This window comes from Anopheles nili, chromosome 2 (genome assembly GCF_943737925.1).
Source record: "Anopheles nili chromosome 2, idAnoNiliSN_F5_01, whole genome shotgun sequence".
Taxonomy (NCBI): domain Eukaryota; kingdom Metazoa; phylum Arthropoda; class Insecta; order Diptera; family Culicidae; genus Anopheles; species Anopheles nili.
The window spans coordinates 31,502,731-31,519,778 of record NC_071291.1 but is presented as its reverse complement, the minus strand read 5'-3'; the positions used below and the strand labels follow the sequence as shown (position 1 = coordinate 31,519,778).

The window sequence follows — 17,048 nt, the reverse complement described above, 5'->3', positions numbered from 1 at the left end:
CCGCATGGTTTAGAACATGTTTTCGATAAAATCGAAATAAGCTTCTACGGGTATGGCGTGCTTGTGTCCATGTTAAAGCCTTACTTTCAACTCCCACGAGCGGGCCATGTTGGTGTTGGACAAGTTGAAAAACAAAAACGCAACAGAAGGCCCGGGTGAAGCGAAACTGCGAAAGGCAAATTTATTCCATTTCGGTAAACAGTTGCCCGTGTGAGATGGAAATGGGATCCGAATCATACCGCGGCCGAGTGATCGTTCGACGAAACGTTGTATGGGCAGTACGCTATACGATGTAAGACAAAAGGACTTTGCAAAGAATGCGTTTGTTTGAAGTCTGTAGAAAAACCATGTTCTGTTTGCGATAGACAGCGGATGGGGCCACCAAGTGAGCCATTATTGGGAACACGCTGGTTCATAGCTATTGCGAAGCTATACAGGCAAAATGGCTTTAAAGCCATGTCACACGATACGAAAAATTGAAAAAAGAGAAAGAGAGAGAGAGCTAGAGAAAGAACAAGTAAATATTGATATATATAAAAAGAAGGAGAGGAAGAGTAGAACATGTTTATTCAAGATGGAAGGTTACATCCACGCTGTCATGTCCTTAGAAATAGTAGACACAATGCGTAACCTCGCTCCTGCCATGACAAACCTACCATACCGCTAAATGAAAGGACATACATTGAAGGGTTATGTATCACTCTTGGATAATCTGAAGCAACAAAAAAGTCAGATTGTCATACATGTGGGAGAAAATATTTCACTGAGCCGTTATATTTGCGAAAATATTTCAGCCGTGGCATCTTCCATTTCCTACCGACAGTGCCGAAGCGACATAACAAAACTCGTTCATACGGTTGAGTGCATGAGCCTAACTCATGCAAGCAAATAAGCCGGCGAAACTAAACTCGTCCATGCGCCACGGCACAGCGCGAGTGTGAAGTTGTTCGGTTCGATACGTGCCATCCGGAGCAACTGGTGCGCAACACCGATGACGATGATTTTGTTTGCAAATCTCTGAAAAATCATTGAAAGATGTTATTCGATCTCGAATCACACACAAGCGCGTTAGAACATCGATGCATGTGTTGCCGCCGGGCTTACAAATCCGTGTGTCGAACAAGCGTTGGCTTTCATCGTCCGAGCCGGCGAACACAACGGTCGTAAAATATATCGATTGACCGTTCAATCGATTTTATTGGACTCAGTCCCCAGCGTAGCATAACATGAGCATCGGTTGAACCGGGGCCAAGATGATGCCGTCCGATACGGCAAAGATGGTGAGGTGGCCACCAACAGCTATTTCGTTTCGATTGAATAATGGAGACGCCTGGTGGTTCACTTTCATACGCATGGACACGTGTTGTACTCACTGGTATCATTGTCCGCCGGCTAGCTACTAGCGACTATTTGACAATAGTAACTCGGAAGCTTTGCGGAAAATCATCTAGCTCTTGAATATAGATTATTAGATGTTCACTCGTATGGACGATTCCAGCATTCGCTTACGAATACATTGCTCATTCTATTCGGGAATTTATCATACCAATTCAAGAAGTTTCTCGTCTGTTTTGATAACAGCAATTTGAGCGCACTAAAGTTTATTTCATAATTTTGAATTAATTTGTGATTGTTCACTGGAACCCTCCCGAATAAAATCATTCATGGTTGAGTGGCACAGAGCGAGTGTAATTTTTTAGCGCCCGCATGCGTTGACATGCGATAAGAGAAGCGACATTAGCGATTGATGGGATCGTTAACGTAAAAAAGCATCTACAGGGCGTCGGCATGCTGTGCTGGGTCGTGAGCTTGAAGCTCGTCAAAATAAAACAAACAGCTAATAAACAACAGCCAAACAACAGTCAAATACGCGAATACCGCGTGAGCATCAAAATGTGCGATGTTGTGATAGCTTGATTTTATTACAACCACGCACACATGAACCACATTGCCATCTCGAGCCAAGCGCCCGACATGAATGGCTTGAAAAGGTGAGCACTTTGGAAAATAAATTGATTCTCTTTGAATAGGAGTTTGGGACGGTCTGCGAAAATGTGTGAAGAATACATTCGGTTTGTGGGCTGGATGTGTCTATTTGACTACTGTTTGACGTTCGCCTTTCGGAGAAGGCGTCCTGATCAAATAAGCGCATTTTTAGCAACGTCGTTTAGCCCGCTTCAATTTACATTTGCAAGCATTGGGAAGTGGTTGTTGCTGTTTGTTTAACGAAATTTGTTTAATGCTTCCCAACACTGGTGCGTTTACGTTGCCGTTGTCTATTTACTTCTGCCTAAAGCATAAATTTTATCATTTACTCTATCATTTTAAAGCTTTGGCGTTTGGTAATATTTTCCACAATCGTTGTTCTAACCGTTTCAAATGATGTTAAAAATGCACTTATTACAGACAAAACAGTTAGAAAATAAAATAAATGAACTTTCAGCAAAGTCAATAAAATGTTATTCAGTACTCCGAAATCTAAACAAATGTCAAAATATCCTGAAAATACCATATAATACCATATAATGTTTGTCTGAACCTTATTTTGTTTGAAATATTTCGATCCCGAAAAGCTATGTTTTGTTCACTCTTTAAATCCTCCATTCTCTGAATTATTTAAAAGGTATCTAGTATTTTTACTGACACCATGCTCTACTACCGGGATCTCTTTTTCCAACCAACTGCCAAGCCACCGGCTTCTCAATCCCAATACGTCAGTGGTTCCTGTGGACAGGAGCTTGCTCATCCATCGTTGAGCGGCAGTAGGCAGCATGTTGGTCATGTTGGGAAATTTGTTGTTGGTTAAACTCTTGCAAATTTTACCATCGACATCACTGAAGCCATCCTATCCATCAGCGGTTGCTGGACGGGTTGCGGGATGGTTGTTGTTTTTTTGGAGCATGTTACTGTACCCTGTTTCGACGTTGTGATGGATGTTGCAAAGGAAGAATTTCGTCCTTTTGCCTCGAACCGTTCAATGGTGGCACGTCGGTGCTTCAGTGGGTTAAATTTACTACCCGAACATGCTAGCTGAGGCACGTGAAAGTTAATAATAATATTGCAAACATTTGACAGTTCACTCTTGCGGAAGCTCTTGAATGCGGCTCGTTTCCCTTGCGAACGTTGATTAGAACACGTTCGGTAAAATTATGATAATATACAACATTCAATAGTTTATTTATTTCTCACTCACATTAACGTATGGTTTTCTTTTGGTTTATGGGTTAATTAGACTTGTTTTTAACATCAAAATTGAGCATAGAATCTGTCTTACAGTAGTTTATATAGTTGAATTTTTCCAACCTCGTAAACGTTGTTATTTGTGTTACATTAGTTAGAACAGTCAAAACAATATTTAAAAAAAGACATTACGTAAACAAACCACATATACAGAAACTGTTTCAATTGAGATTTATAAAAACTAAAACTTTATGTAAACAAAACTACCTCTTTTACAGACGTTATGACATATGTTGTGGATTTTGCTACGAGAGATTTACATATTTTAATATGCGAAACGCACGTGAATTTCAGATCCAATCCATTCAATGTGCTTTAACAAAATTTTATTAGTGAGTGTCCCTGCTGTCAGCATGACCTAATATTTAACAGCGTCCTAAATCGGAATATCAATCATCAAAATGGAGCAGCGATGCACGAACCACATAAAACAAGCTCATTACGCTAAAATCGTACGGAACAAAGCTACCGTTCGTTTAATTAACACACAAAATTGCCCATTGATGGTCCATTGGTGCGTGGTCGTGTGGAAGGGCCTCAACATTTAACGTGTCTATGATATGTTAATCGTCAAACTGATTCTGTAGCTCGATTGATCTCCCATTTAGTTATTGACTCGGCAGTGTGCTGGTGTACTTAACAAGTGTATTTTATTCACGGTATGGTATGTGGATAATTTCAACGCAGCGTGGATGATGGAGTAATTCCTAAGCCATACGAGTGTACACACGCTGGTGCAATGTTAAATGAGCAAAAGGTTTAATGGTGAGCACACTGGTGCAGAGTTTTAATGATGAGGCTCACCAAACGCTAATGTTAGCACTGGTGTACCATCGTGAACCGTGTGGAGTTGAAGTTATCGCTCTGAATGAGCGCTTTGGGGTGAGAACGCTGATAACTACGGTTGCGGAAAATATACTCAACAATTACAAGCTCGACATGGGTGCCATAAAAGCGGGATGGACTCAATGGAAGGAAGCTCCTATGTCAAAAACTGCACACGTTCTATCTATCTACCATAGCTAGAGCTAACTTCGTTCAGGTTGATCGACGATCGGAACCGGGAACGTTTGAACGTCTCGATTGGCAGAAAAGCTGCAATACAAGTAGGAAGTAAAACGTACGTACCTTCGGCTCAGAATCGGCCAACAAGTGTTCCAGCTCCTAATTTACTCGAGAGGGTTAGAGGAGTGTGTATGATTAATTCAGGTGGGAATTCTGTAGCACAATCAAAATATATTTTTTCCAGAACAATGGCAAATAGTAAGAGGCAGTGCAATTTATTATAGTAAAGCGCGTCGGTCGAGAGATCTGAATTAGCACATGACAGGAGAGTTTTGAAGAATGTTTTTTTTTTAAATATAAACGTGAGCAGTGGCTAAAAACTTTACGTCACTCTTAAACACACGCTTGGTTTTCGCGCCTCGAGAATCACAGGCTAAATTAACATGGTGACAATAAACTCAAAAAATACAACAAAACTGAAGCTAGACTTCCGTTCGCAAATCATAAAGACACGCGTACTCGACGACGGGCACGAAACGAGAATTCATCGGCAAAGATTTAGATCCGACAGCAAACTAGCCAGCGCTCCATATCGCCTTTACGCTGAAAAGATGGTGAATATCAAAACCTTCCTAGAATTGTTATTCCCTGCCTCCGGCCGAATGGTCACAGTTTTGTGGCACGAACTGAACAACAACGGTATATTTTAAGGAAATGAATCAACATAACCGACAGAACGACATAAATCACCGCCACGCCCCTAGCCGCACTGAAAGCTCACGCTCGGATTGGCGTGGGAGGCGGTTGCTTTTCAGTTGAAGGGAATAAAATCAGTGTGACCCTGGGTTTGGTTTGCAAACTTTCCGCCTGTAATTTGTTCGAGCGACGCGTGCAACGTAGGACGACCGCTAGCAAGTAATTTTTATAACATTTTCCCCACCCATTTCGCCTTCTGAATGGTTCTTTTTTATGCATGTATCAACGTCAATGCATCCGCTCGCCGATGATGGCCGAGAGCCAACGTTCCCGGGCCAACGTTCGTGAATTATGCGTAAGTTGCGCAACGAAACTGACATGGAGCAGGGCTTGCCAGGGCTCCGGAAGCTTTCGCTGAAAGCCACCCCCTCGGCAACGGGTCGTGTATGCCCTTGGGCATTATTTCAACGGGGCTCAAGTCGTCTTCCGTTCAGGGCGGAGGAAGCAGTTTTTTGTTATCATTTCTGGTGATATCAATCGCTTTTATGTGCTACTAGACTGTACATTTCAGTGTGCTTTCTTTCAGAAGTTCAAACACTTCCCGCTGCGTGTGTGAGATACACAAAGGAAGGAAAAAATCATGAGAGGTTTGTATGTGACAAGCATAAACGACCACTTCCGTTTGGCTGGCATTTGTATGAAAAATTGTGAGAGGGGACTTTGTGATTCGAATGGCAACATGGTAGATGTAACCAATTTGGCGATAACAAATCGAATCGAGTTGTTTCCTGCTAGAATACTTCCAAATCGACAGTTCAATAAATCATCGACCGTTTCCTTTCGAAAGGAAGCATATGAATCATAATATTTCAAATAGTTAATGTAGTGCAAGGGGTTGCGTTTTGTATCAAGAAAAATGGGGGAACAAAGCTAAAGCAGATATATTGTCCAAGTAGGGAAAAAACATATCATGGCGACCAAACTGTTAAGCGTGTTCCAAGTAGATGTAGAACATAAGCTATGCTTTCCCTAAGGTGACGGCCATAAACGAAATGTTCTCAGAAAAGGGGCTTGTTTTGTGGAAGGAAAAACATGTTATTGCTAATGAAGCATGGGACATTTTTCCATTCATATTAGGTCGTGGAATTATGTTATTTTGTTTTAAACACATAGAAAAACAAACACTCATTCACAACACTAACAATGAATAACATGAGGATCGGAACAACACGTAACCAACAAATGCGACATCAAACGAAGGTGGAAGAGATTGATAAGAGTTCACAATAATCAAGGATAGCGCCAATCGGAGGGGTGCGTGAGGGTCCATCGATTTAAATTTAGATTGAAAGAACACAAAGTGTAACAGAGGGGGTTGCGATTCGGTGAAAATGGATACATATTGATTCCGGGATGCGAACGGGGTAATAAATATTTGTTCAACCATACCTTCACCTCGCGTATGGTCGAGGGTATGAGAAATTTGATTTTCCGTCTGACCTCCATGGCGTGAAACATGCAGTAGATGCGAGACACAGAGAAACAGACACACAGAGGATACAGAAAAGGAACCCCCTAGAGCACGTTCGCCCGCCCACCCACGGCACGGATGGGCGAACGTCGAAGATCCTTTCTTCGTGCTGTGGCTCGCCGGCACTCTGATGCACACGATGGAGATGATGGTGATGATGGGATTGTCGATCTTGTAACAGTTCTACGATCTGAGACAAAGCGGCGAGGTTTTTTCCTGTTCCTGCCTACTATCGGTAACATTTTCGATTGCACCTCGAACCATCGGACAGTTGTCCACCATTGCTAGACCACTAAACGCCGAGGACTGCTAAAGGCTTGTTCGGTTAGTCCTAGATACGCGCGGCATAAAATAGCTTTACAAAACAAGATGATCCAACAGGGCTCGATCAGGTTGATTTTATGCTTCATGTAGTGCCTTATGATGATCAACCCTTGGTTCGTTGGTTTTTCAGTTACATTGGTGTTTTTTTTTCACACTATTAAGAGCCTACACACGAGGAAAGTAGCAAAATCAATAGCTTTTTTTTTCAATAAGTTTGTAAAACTAGAACGAAAAAATAGAAAAGAGACAGAAAAGAACAGAAGGAAGAGAAAATAAGAATACGACAGAAACGCGCAGGTAAAAAGTACATAAGATGTTTCATTTAAGTCAGCCGAAACGGAAGAAAATGATGAATGGAGGAGTAAGGTCTCTCGACTAGAAATGACCCATTTACATACCTATACGTTGAAACAAGAGAAAAAAGAGAAAGAAAAAGAGAAATATGCAATTAGAGAAGGGTGGAAAATATACTTGAACACGAAACAAATGCTCAAACACACGTACAAACACACACTGGAACGAATTGAAACGGCGGCTCGAACGGGGCAACACGTACAATGAACATGGAGTGTGAGTCGCACAGGGTACAATGAACAGGGTTGTCCTACGTCCTAGGGGGAAAGCTAAGAAGCAAACGTTGTCAAACCGTGTAGCAGTATGTACAGTGGCGCAATAAAACGCGACAAGATGGTTCTTGCTTTATTTTGCTTCCGGAATTGTTTCATGCCGTAGAAAGGATGGTAAGCTTCCAGCGCTTGCTGCGTTGATGAAGCGCAGGGATGGCCGCTGCCAGCGTGGATATAGTTACAAAACGAAAGGCTGCGTCCTTTTGCATCTTTTTCGTTTTGTGGAAAGCCGTGGTTCGGAGCAGATTGGGGGCAAGGTTTTCACAATGGACTACGGAATTACGATACAGGTGGCAACAGCACAAGGAAAGGCACACAAGCCGGCAACAACCGCGAGGAATGAACGAAGGGAAAAAGAAAACAGTTAACGACAAATTAATTCCATTACGGGGAATGAATATATTCAGCAAATGGTAAATACAACTAAGGGCCCACAAAATTGCACCGGTGAGACGGCTCAACCTTCTCCAAAGGGGATATAACCATTAAATCTGAAAAATGGCGTCTAGCAGAGTTTTCTGGGGGTTGTTTTTGGTTCTACCTGTGTATTCAATGCGCCCAGCATCGAGTTTTACGCAGACCGGTGAGGTTGGTACAAAAATGCCTATTAAATAGTTGCCTCCAACACACGCTTAATGGGAAACCAAGGGAACAAAATCACCCATTTGGCCTTGCCATTGCCGGAATTAGCAATTAAGCAACCTTCACCTTATGCCATGACCACCAGTAATCCGGCCGCTGAAATGGAAGGGTCGTATTGAGCTGTTTCGGGATTAATTTATCATCGGTATTGGCGGATACCGGTGACAAACAAAATTGGCCGAAGATTAAAACCATCATTAGAAGGGATTCTTTTATGCTCATTCCCATTAAATATGAACGTACAGAAAATGAGTATAAATAACATAAGATCGGACTTTGAAAATGAATATAAATTACATTCGATCGAGTTGTGGCCTGTTGTTCGGCTATAGCTACTGTACGTTCCAGGCATTTTATGATGCGGTTTACTTATAAAATTAGTCTCCCTAATTAGTTGATACGGCTCAGCCAGTTAAATAACAAACATCCTGCATCTCAAGGTTTCCTCATAAAGGTACATATTTACAAAGTACTACGAATGGACACGTATAAGGTTTTTTACATAATTCGCAAAAGTCTATTAAAAGTCCTAGGTGTCCTATTCGCAAGGTGACACTCGGAAAATCGTAAAGTGTAACATTGTACGCGCACAATCCAAACAAAAACAAATCGCATCGGGATGACATTTTTCACAGAACTGTCGGGTCTCCACCGAACACAAGGTCACGGAACTATTCTAACGTTCCCCGTGGCTATTGCGTAACTTGTCTGGGACGGTCCGGGTTGCTACTCGGAGCGAGTGAAATGCAAATGTGATGAAAATTTAATCTTCTTTACCAGATTGTGTAACCATAAGTGAAGCCGAAACCGTACGGAAAGTGGACGCATGTGTCGGAGACGATATCTCTCGATTGCTCTTGTCAGGGAGGAGCGCCAGGGGAGACAGGGCAGGATCAGTGCCAGAGAAAATGGCAAAACAACACCATAAACTTTGTTGCCTCATGGGTCCCCTGGAGCCCGTTTTGAGCTCTTGTCTTGAGCGAGGATGAGAATTTTTTCTCCTCTAGAATCCATCCTTTGAAAACACCCCAATTGAAGATGGGCTTCGGCGGCATGACAAGGATTTAAGACTCTCGGAAGGGCAGTGTAGTAGTTTTTAGAGTCAATATCCGTTCACGCACAGGGCGATTTATCGTGCGATAAAAAAGTATTTTCGTCTGCAAATAGACGCCGTTTGTGAGCGAATATTTTCATGTTTATCTGAAGAAACGCAAAATAAATTTGCTTTGAATATGACCAGGACCATGAACAGGCCATCACGTATCGGGATAATTTATTATTTAATTTAACGAAAATTAATCATCGCGCTCAATCAAATGGATGTCAATCTCAATTAATTTAGAAGAATTATATTATGTCGTTTTATTCCATGCTTGTGTTATAAATGGAAAACAAATAACGCTTTTCCAAATCGAATTCAGTGATTTTCTGATTCACCAGGATTTATTTCATCAAGCTACATATTTCGCTTCAAGCTTCATATGTCGGTAAAAAGAAGTAAAAAAGCTCCCCAACAAATAGCTAAAGCAAACCGAAAGAATAAAGGCAAACACTTCCAGTCGATGAGTTTTTATTATGTGGGCTGAACCCGCCAACTTGAGAGATGTGTCTCTTGTTTTTTAGTGCTTGTTATGTGAATCTCGGATACGGACGGTATCTCTTCCAGTATCTCCGGTGCCTACGGGTAGTTTTGTGGTGGCGTAACCTGTGGGAACAACTGAAAGGATAAAAGTAAAGCCAGCGAACGACCGACCGGGTGCCCTTATCACGATTTCAGTGAAACACAAGATTTCAAGTGAAACACAAACGAAAAGCGAGAATCATTTTTCCCTTCCGTTCTACTCTTCCGTTTCTTTGTGTGACGTATGTTCGGTTACACCATGTCGGCCTTTCGGGGTGTCTTACTCGCTCATCAGGATGTTCGAAGTGGCAGTAACACTCAAAGACAACCGTCAGTGACAAAAGCGAAATGAGTCGGCGAACTTTGGCAGCACTCGGCATGGAAATTAATTATCGTGCCCGGTGAGTTCTGAGGAAGTGTTTCAATATTTCTTCAGGTATGGTGAAGCGCGAAAAATGTGAAAACTTTTTGTTTCGAAACATAACAAAGCCACAAACAAATCGTAGCTCCGTATCGTGGAATGGCTCTTCAAGCGCTGATTATACCGAAATGTTAGCAGCGTTGCCATTTGAAACATTAATTAACTCACGGAGCAGCAGTCTATACCGGCAACATCATTATCTTGAATCATAAAATCGATGCTAATTTCACACTCTCATGGGTCCCTCCGTCTACGTTCCCTAGGGGGCGATAAAATTTGCACAGTTCATTGAATAAGCGGTGTAAAAATCTCCTTTCGCTTAACTCAACCGTTCCAAACGATTGACCATTGATTTGGGGGCGATTTCATTTTGTTATCAGATTTTCACGGTAAGCCTCACCAGGGTGAAGGGGTCTAGGACAAAACGCCTGGCTGGGAAAGAGTGGAAATGTTGTTTTTGTTTTTATAGCACAATATTTCAATTTATTAGGTGCAACTCTTGAGATCATCATAAATATATCTGATTTATATGGTTACTGAAATACGTTCTTCGTCTTTTGGCTATGGTATTTGGAGAATTTTCTTATAATCACCATAAAATAGCAGCACCAGCGGTGCCTATATTAGCCAGTGATGCATTTCAAAATTCGGGATTGTTTTTTTTTCCTATTACTCGACATATTTAACATAACAACTTTCCAAACGGTCTTAAATGATTTGGAACGGAGGCGTGTGCGTCGTTTATGCAAATTTGTTCAGCGACGAATAGTCTTCCACTGCTGCTCGATGTGTCCGGACTTTTTTCTTCTACAACGCAATTGTTAATGGTTGTGTGCGTACTCTTTTCCCATGCCACCTCACTTCCGTAATGTTCAGCATCGTTTTTTGGTTTGTCGCTAAAGGAAAACTGTGCTCGCCTGTCTGGAAAAAGTTTTCCGGGAGCACCATCGGTTACACTTGTAATCGCAGCACGTGGTGTCAACGAATTTTGTGTTTGCATCTGTTTCGAATACAAAGATTCGTAAATGTCCTTCGTGCCGAGTCCTTAACGATGTAGGTACAGCAAAGTGAACAATAACAAAAAGAGTGGCATTAATAATTGAACACTCGTGAAATGGTTGTCGGTAAAATATTAATGACGGAAATAATTCAAACATTTCTGGAAATCCTCGCTGCTCGAAGCAACACTGTTAAGTAGTTGATGTCGTAGGCAGCAATAAATTGATAATGGGAGCAGAAAGAACGCCGTGACCTGAATGTTGCATAATTTTATAACATTAATTAAAGCTAGCGTCTTTTGTCTCGAGAGAGTTTGGCACGCTCCAATTTATGAGCTTCGAAAAGTCTCCAAACGAAATTTCATTTCACCTGCTTCGGTCGTGAGCAGTTCGTTGATTCTTAACCGTCCACGGAGCACGGCGAGATAGGTAAATAATGAGCATATTATCTCGAGCCGCAGTAATAATGCCCATTCAAATACATCGCGCGGAAGAGCGAACAAAAGGCTAGTGATTACGAAGAAGTTGCCGAACTGTACATGCGGGATGGACAAGTTTTTTCGCTCTCTTTTGCTGAATCGATTATTATGCCACCGGTAGCTTTCGGAATAACTTTGTAGGGCAGAGATGCCGCGAATCCTGATCCATCCACCCGGCTACCCATCCACGCGGTTGGCAGGGACAGTCGTGATGATAATGAAATATCTACCAAAGACTTGATCCGCTAAACTTATTACGATTGCATGTGTTCGCGTGCAATTAACAGCGTAAGTGCCAAGGATGGCTAAACTGTGGGAGTGTTGAGGAGGCCCACGGAAACGTTTCTCCGTTCTCAACTTTAGCCATTAGAGTCAGCTCATAAGCCGTGCGATTCGTAGGGCTGGCAATCACAATACGGAAACCATGTTGTCGCCTAGCAACGCGTGGGAAGCGATCGCAGCAAGCACAATCCGCAACGTGGTTGCTCGGCACGTGCGGATATGATGTGATAAAGCCAGTCTTAGAAGGGATTTCGGGATCCACAAAAGACCTCTCGTATCCCGCAGTAAACAAACGCTAGCTCGTTGGACTCCGCCGCGTGAAGTGGGCCCGTTGGCAGCTATTTGTCATTGTGCTGGCCCTGGCGTTTCATTACCGAACGCGAAGGACATCAAATATTTGCGAGAAAAAAAAACTCTCCCACAAACACATACACGCGCAACATGAAAAGGTCCGTGTGACCTATTAGCGAAACGAATGACGGCATCCGGTAGGTCACCTTCGTCCAGGACGGTGATAAATTCACGTACGGTAGCTAAATTGGATGACACTTGAGGGATAGAGCAAACAAAAACAGTTTACCATTTTGCCCTAGGTTTCCACCACCTGAGCCCGTCTCGTCACGGGCTGTTCCACGCGAGACGCAACAGACATTTGCGCGTGTCAGAGTCAACGGGAGGCATCAAGCCACCGGACGAGCAGACGGGCTTCCAAGGACAGAATTTCCCGGACAACCGGCCCGAAGAAGGAGGACGTGAACTTGTGCGAAGAAGCAAGTGGGGCTCATGCTCGGCGAAAACAAACGGCCCAGGTGCCGTGTCTTGCTGGGTGTCGCCGTGGGAACGACGGTCGAGCTGCGAAATCTAAAGAAATGGCTCGAATAAGGGCTCCCGGAAAGAGTGCCGGAAAGGACTGGCAAATCTAATTTGGCGTGAAGATAGCTGGGCGTCCGCTCACTTGCTGGGTCGACCCGGAGGAAACACGCAGCGATGGCGGAAACGCTAAGAATACTCTCACATAGCTCTCGTAGCGTGGCGTATCAACGCCCGGTGTATGTATGCATACATTCAGGCGCAATGGGCCAGTTCCGGTCGGCGTTCCGGCGTTGACGCAAGGGAGGTTGATGAGGCAGCAGTTTACGCTCACGGACGCTGCTTCGGTTTCGGTAGTTATTTTTAGTCGACTGAACATGCTTTAGCACTTGCTGATCCTTACCGAACGCAGCTTCCCGTGTGTTGGAAGGTGCCAAGCGGTATAGGGACATTTATTGGGCTTAAAGTGAATTTCTATGCCACCCGTTTTATTGACTGCGGGAGCGAGTCGCCACCGATGGGATAGACAGTGCGGGGCTCTCGTGCATGTACGAGAAAATCTATGCCTGAACGAGCCTTTTGCGGGTCTCGTTACAACGCTACAACAGTTGAAGCGTTCGCTTTTTTATTGCAGGTTAATTTTGATCGCTCGTTACGAGCCTCGTTTCGGTCAATTCTTCGAATGTATCACAACGCCTCTCGTGTTCGCGTCTAGAATTGAATTCAAGTTTGATGGACCCTTAGAATGCACGACCAAGAACATCTCGCACTAAACTACCAGCAAAAGGGCGCTTTTTAACGTGATCATGAACGATAAAAGCAGGAGCATTGATACGAATTTGTAACGAGCACATCCGTTTTTCTTCATCATCCAACCAATCCATTGACTCGGAAAAGAATGTCAAATAAATCGTCCCGTGAGACGAGCAACATCGAAAGGGCGTTGGTTATCCGTTTTGTTTCACTAGGAAGATTCAATCGATCGGCTGCTCGATGGTCAATCATTACATTCTATCAATCCTCCGTGAAAGCGCTCTTCCATCCCCAACAATACTATAGGGGTAGCTTTTGGGAAAAAAAGGAAAGCAAAATTCGTTCTCTCTTGCTCTGCTCGCTCCTTCCACAGCTGGTTTTCCCCACTTCAAATCCTGACGCGTCTCGTGGACGGGTGAGTGGACGGAAATGCCTACCGGATGTCGGTTCCGTTTTCGTTTAGCTCTTCTTGTGTGCGAAAACGCTGTGATCCGGTTAGCGACTGAGAATGATGGGGAAAACCTTGGAGCAGTTAATCGATAAACGCACCAGGACACCGCTCTTTGGGTTCGTAGTTAATAAACGTATTAAATAACAGTTTGGCAGTTTCATCAAATCGTGATGATTATTCACAAACGATGTAGTAAGCGTGAGTGTATTTAATTTCTCGCTTTCATCAACGGAAGCATTACGGGTTAGTGTATCAGTCAGTAAATCGGACCTATTCGATTGCTATCATGTGTGAGTATATTTAGAAGAAATGGTTGGCGATGGTTTGTTGCTGAATGCTTTAAGGGAAAAGGATTCGAGGGAATATTTTTTGATGCGGTATTTGCTTTGGTGAAAGCATGCAAATTTATCGCATATGCTTATCCGGCAGAGGAAGCGAATCTCACTCATCCAATAAACCGTTCACATCTCCAAAGGACACATCACCAAAGCATCAGCGATGGTTCAGAAGATGTTTTATTGCATTTCGGTGTTTCCGCACGAAATGTATACGCGTTCAAATCTCAAATCTTGAGTGCAGCCAACGACGTTCGTCGTCATGATAAGAGTTTGTTTTCCGGACGCAAGGCATGCATAGTCGTGGTAGACTATTGATGTCAATCTGAGAGGAAATGGCTGCCAAGCAACGTCACGTAGGCGTCCTAAGCTCTGTGGACTTCCGCTCCAGAAAAGCCTCAAATTGTCCTCGAATGGTTTGTGAGCTACTTCAAACAAAAACGATGAATGCGGTGATGCGGTACTACAACATGTATTTTGAATTGTTTTGATTGTTCAGTGAAATTGTCTGATGAAATTAAAAATTAGCAGCCGCCGTAAGCCGGCATACGGTTTTAATTACAAAACCGAATAGTTTACGATAAACAGGAAGCCACACTTTGCAGCAGCTAGGATACGCATACTCTAAAGATAGTTCAGATAGACAAGGTAATTCATGATGAAATGTTTGGAATGCCTCCAAAGTGGCGAGATACGACAATTCTGTGATACACATAGTTTAACTACTCGGATAGCGTTCTGGGAAATACGAGGATATCATTGTAAACTGTCGTGTACAGGATGCGTACAATTTGTGTACAGAAGTTGCCATGAAAAGCGGTGCTTTGTTGAGGATCACATAAACAGCAAAAAGTGCAAACACAAACAGGATATGATGGGAATCTCGTGTGTGTTAAGAACTAGAACTAAAAGGTATTATGTTTAAATGGAAATTCATAACACATCGCAAGCACGGCTAGCAGTTGTGCAAACTCTTCGTTGCAGTGCTTGAATATGCGAGACTTGTTCGGTTTTTTTATTACTTGTCTTGTAACACGCCATTTTTTGTTTGACTCGGCTTTTCCCTGGCCTTTCCCACACACTTACTGAAAACAGTGACGACGAGGTCGGAGCCGAGCTGGAAGCGGCCGCCGTACTTCCGTAGTTGAACTGTGTCTGATAGCTACTGCTGGAGAGGATCTTCTTGTGTGCTGATGCATGGGCTCGATAGGCACTGACACTTAGTTTCATTGTGTATGGCACGGGCCAGGACGCGGACTGGCCGCCGGGAACTAGGAACACATACGCACACTTACACACACACACACTCGCGGCCCGTTCACGCACAAAGCTCGGCACCTTCGCTCGTAGCACTTGAGCGTTTTTGTTACTTTTTTTCTTTACTTTTTCAACTTCGCTTCACACTTGCGAGCTTGCAACCCTCTCGAACGCACGTCTCGAGGATTTTCTGCTTCCGCGGGTTAACAGCGAACAAAAACCCCGGCACTTTTCGCGCCGAGTAGCACACTTTCATTCTTGTTTTGCATGCCTGTTCCTCGCGGCTCGAGATGGAAGAAGCACAAAACACGGTTCCACTGTGACGGACGCGTACGGTAAAGGCGAATTGTTTCAAAGCTTGGGACCACCACGAAACGCACTCACACACAGAATCCTTGGGGCGAAGGTCACTCGCTTGCCAGTCGCGGCTCACGTTCCGATCACCTGTACAAGGTGCCCCATCCGGTACTGGTTGCAAGAGCAATGGGATGAGCTGGCAATGGGTGTGCATCGTCTCAGCCGCACGCTAGGCGCAGCACTCCGTGAAGCCATCGTCATCATCATCATCATTATCATCAGCAGCAGCAGCACGGTGATCGAGGACGACGATGTCGGACCGATTGTCGCCATTTTTCCATGGTCGCCGTGGTGCTACATCTCCATCGATGTCCTGCCTGCCATGGCCACTCGTCGCTAGTAGAGAGGAGAGTTGAAAAAGAAAAGAAAAACACGCACACAATCACAGATGATGTAATCGAAAAAGTGAGCTGACCAAACAAAACCATAATAATCATAAGAACTGGGCCAGCTGGGAGGATCTCATGGACGGGCGAAGGATATTTTTTTGGTGAGCAAAAATATATTTCGCAAACCCTGCTTTCTGTCAGCGGCTGATCGTTTCGCGTCGCTGATTCGTTGGGCCATGATTAATGAAATTATTAATGCCTCGCCGTGAGCAGCTAGAAACACAAACAACGCGGTCGTTCACGCGGGGCAGAATAATTACGATGATGGATGGTGCCGGAAGGGCCTTTTTTTATTAATTCAATTTTCACCCGAAAGGCATTCATCGATAACGGGTTATCTCTCGTCGTGGTTGGAGAGGGATTAACAGTGAAAATGTCATTTTCCGTAACGTGCGCTGGCGAGATTTTCCCGCGGGTATTCTCAGAATCGCACGATCGCAATCAACCCGTCGATAAAAGTGATAAGCTTACAAACGCACGCCCAACCACACCCCAGCGAATACGCTCTCACGTGATGGGGCAAAAATTAAACCACCAGCTTGAGATCACTCAAAAGGTAATTTACCAGTGGGATTATGGCTTCATTCGATTTACGACGATCCAGCCCGGCCACGGCTCCATTTCCTGCCCCATTTTCGGCCACCACTGAAATGAGCACGCAAGGGAGGTGCATAAATCAAGTATAAATAATCACCGCAGGCCGACTGCTAACTCCCACTGGTCCGGTTCGATGGGTTTAAATAGAAAACAAAAAAACCCAGAAAGTTTTCCCGTGTGTGGGGCCTTTTCAAGGGGACCTGTTAATCGATTGATTGCGTGAGTTATCCCTAT

The 17,048-nt window shown here is 43.8% G+C and overlaps 1 protein-coding gene across 1 annotated transcript in view; it reads right to left on the bottom strand.

The window, feature by feature from the left end:
• LOC128722228 (uncharacterized) overlaps nucleotides 1–15,903 on the bottom strand; it is a 42,388-nt gene extending 26,485 nt beyond the window's left edge. Inside the window, exons 1-2 of the mRNA XM_053816083.1 lie at nucleotides 15,301–15,903; nucleotides 4,369–4,404 (exon numbers count right to left, since the gene is read on the bottom strand). Of these exons, the coding sequence (XP_053672058.1) occupies nucleotides 4,369–4,404; nucleotides 15,301–15,413 (149 nt within the window). The 5' untranslated portion in view covers nucleotides 15,414–15,903. The remainder of the gene's footprint in view (nucleotides 1–4,368; nucleotides 4,405–15,300) is intronic.
• Nucleotides 15,904–17,048: the final 1,145 nt, after the last annotated feature.